The sequence below is a fragment of the Zingiber officinale genome, chromosome 9A, assembly GCF_018446385.1.
Source record: "Zingiber officinale cultivar Zhangliang chromosome 9A, Zo_v1.1, whole genome shotgun sequence".
In the NCBI taxonomy this organism is placed as follows: Eukaryota; Viridiplantae; Streptophyta; class Magnoliopsida; order Zingiberales; family Zingiberaceae; genus Zingiber; species Zingiber officinale.
In genome coordinates, this window is record NC_056002.1 from 23,814,227 (window position 1) to 23,828,296 (window position 14,070).

The 14,070-nt window shown below is 38.6% G+C and overlaps 1 protein-coding gene across 1 annotated transcript; it reads left to right on the plus strand.

Moving 5' to 3' along the window:
- The first annotated feature begins 11,264 nt into the window (after nucleotides 1-11,264).
- LOC122021394 (ethylene-responsive transcription factor ABR1-like) lies at nucleotides 11,265-12,531 on the plus strand. Its single transcript, XM_042579516.1, has one exon. The coding sequence runs from the start codon at nucleotides 11,374-11,376 to the stop codon at nucleotides 12,211-12,213; it is 840 nt and encodes a 279-aa protein (XP_042435450.1). The 5' UTR covers nucleotides 11,265-11,373; the 3' UTR covers nucleotides 12,214-12,531.
- The last annotated feature ends 1,539 nt before the right edge of the window (nucleotides 12,532-14,070 follow it).

Consider the following 14,070-nt stretch of genomic DNA (forward strand, 5'->3'; position numbering starts at 1 on the left):
TGTAATTCTAGAAGTAGGAAAGAATATCTCCAAGAATGTCCTTTTCATATCAATCCAACTTGTTATGAATCCAACTAGAAGTGAGTATAACCAATATTTAGCTGCTTCTACCAATGAAAATGGAAAGGCTCTCAATTTGATGCCCTCTTCTGAAATGTCTTGTGGTTTCATGGTCAAACAAACCACATGGAACTCATGTAAATGTATGTTGGGATATTCTCCTGATAAGCTTTGAATTTAGGAAGCAAATGTATAAGACCATATCTGAGCTCAAAATCTCTAGCTAAATAAGGATAATTAATGCAAGAGTGCATGTAGGTCACATCTGGAGCTGCCAACTCCTTCATAGTTTTGTTATTATATGCCATGGGAAGATTCAAGTCTGAAGAACTATCGTCAAATGTATTAGATGACCTCTCTTGAATCATCAAGGCCTGAAATGTCCTCTCTATTTCTGGGTCAAGATCAAGTAATTTATCACACGAAGACCTGGTCATACACCAAAATTAACAGTTAGAACACAAGTAGATAGACAATTAAATAAAAAAATGAAAACAAAGAAAAGATAAAACTATGTGTTGAATTTTGTTTTAAAATTCAAAGCATTTTTTTTTGTAGTGTTTTTAGTCCCACATTGCTAATTGGAAAAACTTGGAAGGGCTTATATAGGAAGCTCTTTCATCCTTGCTTAGCAATGATAAGGGGACTTACACGCATGCGCGGGCCAAGCCCAAATCGAGTGGATTTGGGGGGTTCGAGCCGAAAATCCATAAACCGGGCGTCACGTACGCGATTATCGCGCGCAGGGGGGGGTGCAAATCCCTAGCCCGTGGGCCTTGCACTCACGGGCGGCCCGGTCTGTTTTTGCTGGTTTGGTTCAGTCTGAACCACTGAGACGTGTTTCCTCGCTAGCGAAGCAGTGCTTCGTACCTTCTTGGAGTGAATAAAAGGGGAGCAGCAGCGCCTCTATTACTCACTCAAGCCTCGAGCTCTCTCCTTCTTTCTCCCTTCTCTGTGCGATACATTCTGCACGGTTTTGCCTTTCTTCTCGTCGAGTTTTTCGCTGCTTTCTTGTCCTGAGGCTTAGTCATTCGGCGATCTGAGGTTGGGTCCGAGTGTCGCGTCCGTTTTGGAGTGCACCTACGGACGAGATGAGCGGTTGTCGGATCTTGGGGGAGTTTTTGCCGGGGAGCCTTTGCACTGAGAGGCGGCAATAAATTCTCTAAGGACAGTCGGCGTGCCGACGCTTCAACCGGATAACTATATTCTAAACCCGACTCCTTTATTTATCAGTCTATTGCATGCTATTTTTTGTGCAAATATAATACTGCTTTTATTGCTTTATTTACAACATTCTTAGAGAACTTATTGCTTGTATCAATAGACATGATGAATGATAGGGTAATAGGATCTGATGAGGCTAGTGCTAGACCCGAGAAATTTTATGGGCAAAACTTCAGACGTTGGCAACAACGGATGAAATTTTGGCTTACTACCCTAGGGCTATTCTCCGTTATAGAAACAGACCCTCCTTCACCTACTGAAGAGGAACCTGCCCGTAGTGCTGCCTTAGAGAGGTTTAAGCAAAGGGATTATCTCTGCCATGGGAGAATCCTGTCTGCCCTCTCAGACGCACTATTTGATGTATACTGCTCAACCTCTTCAGCTAAAGAGCTGTGGAAATCTTTGGATAAAAAATACAACTCCGAAGATTCTGGTTTAGAAAAGTATACTGTGGCAAAATTTCTGAACTTCAAAATGGTTGAAGGCAAATCTGTGGTTGAGCAGACACATGAATTCCAAGTCAAATTCATGGTCTTGCTGAAGGAGATATGCCATTACCTGAAAAATTTCAGGTCTTGTCTATCATCGAAAAATTGCCTCCGAGTTGGGAAGATTTTGGCATGACTCTTAAACATCGGAGAGGTAAAATCTCTCTAGAAGATTTGATGATTGCCTTAAATATCGAAGAAGAACATCGGAAGCAACATAAAAATGATGATACAAGAATGCCTATGGATTTTATTCCAAAGGCAAATGTAGTAGTCTCATCTGACAAGAAGAAATTCAAAAATCAGAAAATGAAGAACAAGATGAAACCCAACCCAAAGGTTCAAAAGAAAACTGGAACTAAACCTAAGTCTTGCTGGGCATGTGGACAGGTTGGACATTATGCCAAATTCTGCCCTAAGCGAAAGGACAAGAACCAAAGCAATACGTCCAACACCAAGGCACAAGTAAATGTCGTGACTGCTAGTGACGACACCAGCGATAGGTTTGTTACCTTCAAACCCGAACTAAACTTGATCTATCAACCCAATGAATGGTTAGTTGATACAGGTGCTAATGTACATTGTTGTGCTGATCGATCTACCTTCCTTACTTATCAGGTAATTGAAGGCACTTCCGTGACCATGGGGAACCATTCTGCAGCCAGGGTGTTTGGGATAGGACAAGTTGACCTGAGGTTCACCCCTGGAAAAGTCCTGTCACTGCATGAGGTGCATCATGTTCCAACGGTCCGTCGAAATTTGATTAGCGGATCAAAGTTAGTTCGTTCTGGTTATGAGTTGAACTTCAAATGTAATAAAGTTGTAATATTACATTTAGGAACCTTTATTGGAAAAGGTTACCTTAATGAAGGTTTATTTAAACTCAATGTAGAAAATGCTACTTTAAATAAAACTTCTAATATTGGTTGTTCATATAACATTGAGTCTTATGATATGTGGCATGACAGATTAGGACATGTCAACTTTAATACCGTAAAAAGGATGATGAATCTTGGCATGATCCCTAAGCATGCTATAAATGATAAGAAAAAATGTGAAATTTGTGTGTAATATAAACAACCCCGTAAACTCTTCAAATCAGTTGATAGAAATTCTGATATTTTAGAATTGATTCATACTGACTGTTGTGAGTTTAACGGTGTAATACCGAGAGACCATAAAAGGTATTTCATTACCTTCATTGATGACCACTCTCGTTATTGTTATGTTTATTTGCTAAAAACCAAGGATGAAGCTTTAGATAAATTTATGATTTTTAAATCTGAAGCTGAGAATCAAACCGATAAAACTATTAAGAGGTTAAAGTCTGATAGGGGTGGAGAATTTACCTCGAACCTGTTTCAAAAATTTTGTCAAGATACAGGTATAATCCATGAGGTAACTGCTCCATATAGTCCTCAATCCAACGGTATAGCAGAACGAAAAAATTGAACCCTTGAAGATATGATTAATTCCATGTTAGGCAGTTCTGGGTTACCCAACTTTATGTGGGGGGAGGCTCTATACACTGCATGTCATGTGCTAAATAGAGTCCCAATGAAGTCAAGGGATAAAACCCCATATGAGCTTTGGAAAGGCCGAAGGACAAGTTTGAAATACCTTAAAGTGTGGGGGTGCCTAGCAAAGGTACTAGTACCTGAACACAGAAGGAAAAAACTTGGTCCAAAGACCATAGATGGTATCTTCTTAGGTTATGCTCAAAATAGTGTTGCATATAGGTTCCTGATTATTAAATCAGAAATTCCTGGAATAGATGCAAATACTATTGTAGAACTTCGCGATGCTACATTTTTTGAGGATATATTTCCTATGAAGACGAGAACACCTCAATCTAATATTTCTACTAGAAATGAGCCTTCTTCCGTGGAGGTCCCATTATCCGTAGTGGGTACACCTTCCTCAAGTCACTCTAGACTAGATGAATCTAGTGAGTATACAGAACCGAGAAGGAGCAAGAGGCAACGTGTGTCTACGGATTTAGGCCAGGACTTTATCACCTATAATATAGAAGGTGACCCTGTGACATATAGAGATGCTATGGCTTCTCCTGCTGGAAAGAGGCCATTAAAAGTGAAATGGACTCTATTATCTCTAATGCCACTTGGGAGTTGGTAGATTTACCTCCTGGGTGTACCACTATAGGATGTAAATGGGTGTTTAAGAGAAAACTAAAGCCTGATGGGTCAGTAGATAAATTCAAAGCCCGCCTAGTTGCTAAGGGATTCAAACAAAAAGAAGGGATTGACTATTTTGACACTTATTCTCCTGTTACCAGAATTACTACAATCCGAGTGTTAATCACATTAGCATCCATATATCATCTTGAGGTCCATCAAATGGATGTCAAAACGGCATTCCTAAATGGAGATTTAGATGAAGAGATATATATGGATCAGCCTGAGGGATATGTAGTCTCTGGAAATGAGAATAAAGTCTGTAGGTTAGTCAAATCTCTTTATGGTTTGAAGCAAGCCCTAAAGCAGTGGTACGAAAAATTTGATAGAGCTATGCTATCGTTTGGCTTTGAAGTAAATGACTCTGATAAATGTGTGTATGCTAAAATGAAAGGTGATAATTGTATTATCCTATGTTTATATGTAGATGATATTCTACTATTTGGAACTAACCTTTCTATTATTAATGAGACTAAGGCCCTCTTAAGTGGTAAGTTTGATATGAATGATATGGGTTGTGCTGATATGATTTTAGGGCTGAAGTTGACTCGTTCAACAGATGGAATAACAATTTCTCAGTCACTCTATGTTGAGAGAGTGAGTATTAGAGAAATATGGTTATAGCCAAGTTAAATATGTTGTCACACCATATGACCCTTCAAAAACTCTCCACAAGAATAATAGTGGTGTGGCAGTGTCTCAATTAAGATACTCACAAATAATAGGTAGTCTAATGTATTTAGCTAATTGTTCTAGACCTGATATTTCTTTTGCTATAACGAAATTGAGCAGGTTTACCAGCTGTCCGGACAGAACGCATTGGGATGCATTAGACAGAGTACTCAAATACCTGAAAGGTACTATATCCTTGGGCTTGTGGTATGGGAGATTCCCTGCAGTCCTGGAGGGATATAGTGATGCTAGTTGGATAGCAGACATTGCTGAGTGTAAAGGCGTTACTGGTTATGTCTTTACACTTGGAGGCGGTGCAGTTGCTTGGAGGTCTGTTAAACAGACGATTATATCTCGTTCTACATCTGAGGCAGAATTGTGTGCTTTAGATACCACAGTAACTGAAGCTGATTGGCTTAAGGGTTTTCTTTCAGAAATTCCCTTGATGGTAAAGCCAATACCTTCTATTTCAGTACACTGTGATAATCAAACAACATTAGCTCAGATTAGAAGCTGCAAGTATAACCAGAAACAGAAGAGACATATACGAATAAGATTGAAGTCTATTTGTGAGCTAGTGTCTCTTGGAGTGGTATCATTGGACTTCGTAAGTTCAAAAGACAATATTGCTGATCCACTCACAAAAGGACTTGATTCTGAGAAAATCAAGAGATCCAGTAAGGGAATGGGACTGAGGCCTATCCTGGTTTCATCTATAACGGCAACCCAACCTATCTGATTGGAGATCCCAAGAAGTAGGTTCAATGTGGTATAAACAAGTTATAAGGGTGAACCGTAAGCATCAAATTGATTGAGATGTAATCTCATAATCTCTTCCCTGGATAGATGCTTGATTGCTAGTAAGGATTAGCTTGGAGGCTCTTAATGAGTTCAAGGTCTTATTGACAGGATGCTCGTAGTACATCCTTGGAGAACTCACCTATGTAAGTGTAATTGTGTGGCCGCAGTGTGGGGGGTCTAGGCAACTCTCCTTAGCACTTATGAAACAAGATTCGGTGGCATGGCCGTAATGCACCAACCCAGAAGGACTCAACCGTCGCCCGTGATGAGTTGTTACCAATTGAATTCACATATAAAAAGGTTTAAGTTCAAGACCTAGTTCACTTCAAACCTATGTGAATAAGATTGGTGTACTTAGGTGAAAATTCAAACCGGAAGGTATTTTCACTAAAAGCTCATTGCAACCTAGCCTCAGGACATTTTTTTTTGTTGTTTTGTTTTTTTTTTTTTATAACCGAAATGATTTGAATTTGTGGGGGATTGTTGAATTTTGTTTTAAAATTCAAAGCATTTTTTTTTTAGTGTTTTTAGTCCCACATTGCTAATTGGAAAAGCTTGGAAGGGCTTATATAGGAAGCCCTTTCATCCTTGCTTAGCAATGATAAGGGGATCTACACGCATGCGCGGGCCAAGCCCAAATCGAGTGGATTTGGGGGGTTCGAGCCGGAAATCCATAAACCGGGCGTCACGTACGCGATTATCGCGCGCAGGGGGGGTGCAAATCCCCAGCCCGTGGGCCTTGCGCTCACGGGCGGCCCGGTCTATTTTTGCTGGTTTGGTTCAGTCTGAACCAAACCAATTTCGGTTCCGGTTCGGTCTGAACCAAACCAGAGTTTGGTTTTTGTTCTGTGCGTGAGGGCGTGAGGGGAAGGGACGTGGACGCGACGCGACACTGAGATGCGTTTCCTCGCTAGCAAAGCAGTGCTTCATACCTTCTCGGAGTGAATAAAAGGGGAGCAATAGCGCCTCTATTACTCACTCAAGCCTCGAGCTCTCTCCTTCTTTCTCCCTTCTCTGTGCGATACATTCTGCACGGTTTTGCCTTTCTTCTCGTCGAGTTTTTCGCTGCTTTCTTGTCCTGAGACTTAGTCATTCGGCGATCTGAGGTTGGGTCCGAGTGTCGCGTCCATTTTGGAGTGCACCTACGGACGAGACGAGCGGTTGTCGGATCTTGGGGGAGTTTTTGCCGGGGAGCCTTTGCACCGAGAGGCGGCAATAAATTCTCTAAGGATAGTCGGCGTGCCGACGCTTCAACCGGATAACTATATTCTAAACCCGACTCCTTTATTTATCAGTCTATTGCATGCTATTTTTTGTGCAAATATAATACTGCTTTTATTGCTTTATTTACAACACTATGCACAATCTAAAATCAAACAAACACTATTAGCTCCCCGGCAATGGTGCTAAAATTTGATGAGGTCGCATCTGTCACTTACACAAATCAAATTAACAATTTATACTTAACTGAAACCCCGCAACCTACACTAAAGTAGTATAGTAGAGGGCTCGGGTCATCTATCTCGCGGAACTAATGACAAGACATTTATTTTCAAACAAAATTGAACCAAGGGATTTTTGTTTGGGGTTGTTCTCTAAACCTAATGCAATAAATAAAATACAAACTAATCATCAATAATGAACCCATAATGCAGTGTCATTCTACACTACGGATAACATCATCAACAGAAATAAGATGTGAGAAGAATTAACTATAGTCCTATCTAACTATCAATAACAAACATGCATCGCATTGTCACCTTACAACACAAATTTAATCATCAATAGACATAATATGAAAACATAACAAAGAATGCAACATGCATAAATGAATCTAAACAAAGTGCAATAATAAACAATCAAACATGCATAAGAACATAACTATTAACTATAAAATCAAACATGAATAACAAATGAATCCTAATTAACTAATCTAATTCTCTGATCAAATCCGAGAAGCAGAACCATCGAGGAAGAAAATCACTATCACTTGGAAATCCCCTAAATTCGGTGGATGAAGACTCCGATGGTTGGAGATGTAACAAACGATGGTGGAAGCGCAACTTCCTCAAAGCAAACCACTCTGAAAGAAATCTGCTATACAAAGGAATTCCAATCAATCTCGTCAACCTTGGCTCTTTCTTCTTCACTGCATTCGGTAGAGCTAGGTTGTGCAGCTCCAAGCATTGAAGAACTCTAATCAGAACTCCTCTGGCGAAGATAATGTGGCTGTTGGAATCTTTGAGCTCCTGCCTTCTTCACCATGTCCAACAGGGAACTTCGAGTTCTGAGGCTGGTGTAGGTACGTGAATGAGTGTCGGAGAAGACCCGAGGCTCGCTACCCGTCGGGAAATCGCCGATGCTTTCTTCACCATGTCCAACAGGGGGCTCGACTAGGATGTGCGAGGGATGAGAAGAAGAGCCTTGTCGGAGATACCACTCTGGTACTGCTTGATGGTCACCATCGTTGCAGATCCGTCGGAAGCTGCCATCACTGAACTCTTCTTCTTCGATTAGGATCAAAGGAAAGGGAGCGTCGGGCATGTAGGAGGAGAAAACGTGAACAAATCAAAATCCCTAGTTGTTGTTGTTCACGTGTATCTACATGAATAAAAGGAAGGATTTCCTCCTTCGATCTGAGTATCCATGCTTGTGAGGGAGATGGATAAAGATCTAGCTGTCAAATCATGAGATAAGTGGTTTAGAACATTTGAAATTAAATTAAAACTAATTTGATCAAATGGTCCATGTAGCTCCAGATCTGGATGACTAGATCTGAGTAAAGACACAAAATCTCTCTGGATATGGATCAACGGTTCATACTAATTCAGCTTGATTTCTTTCATTTGACCTCTAAATCAAGCTAAATTCAATCCGACTTGACCTTAATCCATGCTCTTTGGATTCCGTACAAAACAACATTAAAAACATGAGATTTAATTACATAATTGTAGGAAATTTATAATTAAGTTTCAAATGAATTCATACTCATAAACATGATATAAACACCAATTCATGCATGTGAGATGGTCAAAATATCAAGTATAAGAGCCAAAAATAATAGATAACATTGCTGGTTATCAACCTGCCAAGTCCTTCAGTCTACACACTTGGTCCAAGCATTAAAATCATATGATTTAACTTTAACCTTTTGTCATATATCAAAACCTAAGTTTGATTATTAGTGCTAACTGCACTAATAATTTCTCCCTTTTTAATATAATGATAGCCTGGGTTAAAATTAGAAAGAAATATAGAAAATAAAATAATAGCATGATAGTTTTGGGAGAAAAAAATACTAAGCAAGCATGATAGTTTTGAGAGGAAAAATAATAAATCAAAATGATAAGCATGATAGTTTTGAGAGGAAAAATAATAAGCATGATTATATTTTGATTTTGATTCTTTCTCTTATTTTATTTAAGTTATCTAATTTATTATTCTTCCCATTTAATATTCATCAAAACTTGCAATGTATAAGTAAATAATTAGCAAACAAGATAACAATCTATAGCAATATCAAGCAAACCTACATCTATAAGTCTAAAAGATGCATATAATAATAAGAGGGCAAGCATATCCAAACATACAACTAATAAGTCTAACCCTAGTCAGTTAGTGGTGATGATGGTGATGATGATGAAGGAGGGTTAGTCAAACTTAGTAAACGAATAAAATCATCCATCTTTTGAAATCTAACAGTGACCTCCTCGGAGACTGAAGACTAACTGTTGTATGCAAGATGATGACTACTGTAGAAGAGATGTTAATTTATCTAGCTTAGTAACTCTTTACTCTAAGATCGGAGTAGGTGAAATTATAAGGCGCACCCCCAATGATTCTAGGTGTCCTGAGTCATCTCAATTATAAAAATATGGTGCGAAAATGAGTGGAGCATATATATATATATTTCTGAATTTGTTGATATTTTGAAATTTATTTAAGGGCTTATGAGATTTTTTTACATATTTTGATGTTTTTTAAAAATAATAATAAATTTAAGTGATTTTGTAATTTAAAGTAAAGTGTTTTAAAAGGACTTGGGATTTTGAAAATAATTTTTTTTTATGATTTTCGACATTTAAAATTTTATTTATGAGATTTTTTAATAGTTGAGGATTTTTAAAATAAATATTAAATATCTGATACTTTTCCATAAATTTTTAGATTCATTCTAAAATAATAAAATATTTTAAGATTAACTTGAGGTTATTCATGAAGTCTTTTGATTTTTAAAATTTTAAAAAATGTATAATATTTCAATTTTTTTATGTTTTTTTTATGATTTTAGGATTTACAATACCAAAGTAAGAGATCCATTCTCGAGAAACACGTGCCTTCGAAAAAAAATATCTTACAAATCTCTAATTAATTTGACAATCATTTATTTATAAATTGATCCTATAATTTATATCCCATATAATCTGAGGACTGTTGTGAAGGATGTCTGGATGATGTAATCATCTTTAATTAATTTTAAAATAATAAAATATTATAAAATTGACCAAATATTATAAATAATACTTTTTGAGAAAAAGTATACATTAAAAAACAATTTAAATTTAGTTCTCGATTTTAAAAATAAACCGCGTGCACAAAATAAATTATAAAATTGAGTTAAGAACAATATAATTGAAAAATTAAAGTAATTTCACATTACGTGTTATATTTTTAAAAGTCAAATTACAACACACATAACTTAGATGAGTTTTAAAAAGTAAAGTAACATAAACAAGTGAAGAAATAGAATGAATCTTAAAAAAATGGATTCAGAAACAAAAAAGGTAAAAAACGGCTTTGAGAAAAATACAATTTAAATTGAAAACCATTTACAAATCACACATATAAACCACAAAGAGGGGGGAAAGTGCTGGGGCTATGGTGCGATTATTAGTAATGAGAAGATTTTTTTAAGTAATAAGGATTTTTTTGCTAATAGTAGCAGAGCTGAATACTTTAGCAGCCCTAACGACAACGCAGGTAAGAAACTTGGGGAGAAAAAGTCAACTGTTAAATGTAGGTAAGAAACTAGGGGAAATATAAGTCAACTGTTAAATACTTAAAGGCGAGTCAACTTTGTCGGTCACAGGATGGTTTCATCATATTGCGTGGGACTCATATCGTACGAGTTCAATGATCAGGAAAATCAACTCTGATTGCTTGTTCAGTTTTATGTTGATAAAATGAATCTTTCATTTTAAATATAAATTTCGCATGATAATAATAATATTTTTAGAATATTTAAGAGCCAAAAAAAAATCATTTAATCTGATATGATTGGTTAGTTTGACTAAATGATTTAGGTCGAGAATGTTGACAAAATTAAAAAACTCAACTGAACCAGTGAAGTCAAACAAAACATTTAACTTGTGAATAATAATAATAATAAATTTTGTTATCGAAATTCAACGATTTAGGATATTGAGGTGGTCCCTGTCGGTAACCACCGGTTACCGGCCACCGCGGACGGCGGTCATTCCCGTCTGAACGCCGCTCTTCTCGGTCAAACCGCCCCTTCGAACAACTAAAAAAGGTCGGTTTTGTCGGTATTAATGAGTACTTTTCCGATTGATTGGCCAGTCAAACAAAAGAGTTTTCTAAAAACACCCTCTGTCCTCTAAAGTTTATCATTTTTTTAATGCTCCCCAGATTTTTCAAAAAGTCTAACCCCCACACTTCCAACTGCCACCAGAACACCTCGTTAACTCATCAAAAAGTCATTTTTCATTAACATTAACAGAAGGAGAAAATGTTATAATTCTAAAATTTTAACACCCATAATAAGATAAGGGCATTTTTGACAAGAAGTCAAACTTTGGGGGCATCTTGCAAAGCGTGTATTAGCGAGCGTCAGCCTTAGTAGTGTCTATAAATTCCAGTGAACTTCCGTTCGTAAGCATCGACAGTGGAATTCTTTCACGTCCTGTGAGCGAATGAGATTGGTGAAAGCTTGGATGTGCATCAAAGTGGCCAAGCTTCCCCCGGATAACGCTGCCGGCGCCAATTTCGGGCACCCTGAAGACGGCGGCGGCGGAGAGTACCCAGTGTTTGCTTCGCCGGCGCCGGTGGAATCATCGTTGCTGACCTCGTCGTTCTTGGAGAAGGAGAGGTCGGAGATGGTGAAAGTCCTTGCGCGCGTGATCGCCGGAGACCGCGCTGGTGTCGGCGGGCAGAAGAGGACTAGGGAGAGCTTCTCGGCAATCAGCGACGAATTTCCGAGGTTCCACGTCAGCTCTGCGGAGCCGTCGTCGTCAATTAGCGGAACAGAGCATGCCCGTGCTGGAGAAGCGGGGAGAATCGCTTCCATCTCCACTGCCTCCGGAACAGAGCAAGGAGGGAGAAGAAAATACAGGGGAGTCCGTCAGCGTCCGTGGGGGAAATGGGCGGCGGAGATACGCGATCCGCTCAAGGCCGCCCGCGTCTGGCTCGGCACCTTCGACACAGCCGAGGGCGCCGCCCGAGCCTACGACGAGGCCGCGCTCCGCTTCCGGGGAAGCAGAGCCAAGCTCAATTTCCCCGAGGAGGCTCAGCTCCTGCTACCTTCCTCTGCCGCGTCGACGCAAGCCCCGCCGACGGATTCCGCTGCTCTAGCTGCCCTCCTGGAGCCGTACCCCGACGGTGACGCCGCCGACGATGGCATGAGGGAATACTTGGAGTACTTGAGGCTTCTCGAGGGAGAAGGAGAACACCGGAGCACGGCGGCGACGCACTCCGCGGCTCCTTCTACCTCGGCCGCTGACGTTGCTCCCTTCCACGATACAGTTAAGAAATAGAGCACGAGGTGTGGAATTTATTCAATCTCCGGCAATTGGAATGAATCCGGTCGGCCATCTTCCTTTTCGGGATACGGTTTCTTCACTATTTATTATTTATTTATTTATTTATTTATTTAAAGGGGAATCATATTCAGCAATACGATAAACAATTAATTTTAAGTTGTTTATTACAGGAGATCGGTATTATGACTTGCTCTGAATTAAATAAATATGTAATACGGTTGGAGTAGGTCATATCCTGTTGCGGTTGGAATAGATATGGAAATGTATCGTAGAGGAGGGATGTATCATGGATGAGGCTGACAAAAGTTAGTAGGTCATATCCTGTTGCGCTTTGCTCTTGTTGGGGCCACATTAGACTTTTATTATTATTTTATTATCTTTTATATTTTTCTTTTCTTTTTTAAATCAAAGTTTTTTGATAATACAATTTTATAGCCTCTTTTTGTGACTACTTTTTTTTCTCTCCTTAGCTTTGTATTATCTTTTAAACTCTATTTGCATTCTTTACTTTATTCACATGATAACAGAGTCAATCAATCTCCTCTTTTGGTGAACCATGAAATAGTTTTATTTTCAGAATTCTTTGAGGTAGCTGTAGAAAAATTATATTTTCTTGAGTTTCAACCGTTAGATCGCTTTGAAACTTTGAGAGGACGTTTCTCACATCCAGAACTACTTTTTTAACGATGGAGATCGGATTTTGAGTTCTTTAAGTCCACCTAATGACTAAAAAACATGACTATTGATTTTGCCATCTCCATGGAAATCCAGTAATCAACCACAATAATGATTCCTTAAACCTGGAGCACCCAACATGACAACAACAATTCCTCTTACAGAATCTAGAGTGACTCAATCATCCAATACCATAATCGTTGCACTTACCGAATCATTTCAGAGGTTCATTGCATCTCAATCGCATGTCATGTCTGCCTCTAGTTATATAGGTTTTCTTGGCTAGGGCAAGCGTCAAAAGGGATATATATGTTATGATCCAGTTAGTCAAAAACTCTATATCTTACGTCATGTTATTTTTCTTGAAAACATCACATTCTATTTCATTCCCTCTGAGACTCCTAATCTTCAAAAATCTGATCTCACTCATATTAATCCTTTTTGCACTGACTCTGATGATATGTCATCTCATGTTTTCCCATAATTAGACCACCCTAGCACCTCTTCTTCTAATGATGTTACTTGCAGGATTGACACTTACACAGATTCTGGTCATTAGCTCCCCCATAATCCCTCTGCTCCTACTGCTTCCCATGATGTTCTTGTGATAGTGAATCCTCCTTCTCGTTACCCTCAACGATCTTGTAGGTCTACTCAATTACCTAATTTTGTGTATTCTACTTATTCTGGTTCTTTTTCTTCTTTTTTAGCTTCTATTCACCAATTGTCTGAGCCCTCCTCTTATAGAGAGGCTATTCTTGTTCCTCTTTGGCAGCAAGATATAGCGGAAGAACTTTCTGCTTTATATCAAATAGGTACTTGGGATCTTGTTCCTCTTCCTTTGGGGAAGCATGTGATTGGTTCTCAATGGGTGTATAAGATCAAAACTAAATTTGATGGGGCAATTGAGCGACATAAACTCGTTTGATTGCTAAAGAATTTTTCCAATAGTATGGTATGAATTATAAGAACACTTTTGTTCAGTTTCCAAGCTTGTTACTATCTGTACTCTCATTGCAGTTGCATCAGTTCATCGGTGATTTATTTTCCAGATGTATTTTAAAAATACTTTTTTAAATGGAAATCTTCAAGAAGAATTCTACATGGTGCCTCCACCAGGTGTCACTCACAACCCTGGTAAAGTTTGCAAACTAAAGAAGGTTCTTTATCGTTGTA

Excerpts from the sequence above, each read along its gene's own strand:
- LOC122021394 (XM_042579516.1), top strand. The coding sequence starts at position 11,374 with ATGAGATTGGTGAAAGCTTGGATGTGCATCAAAGTGGCCAAGCTTCCC.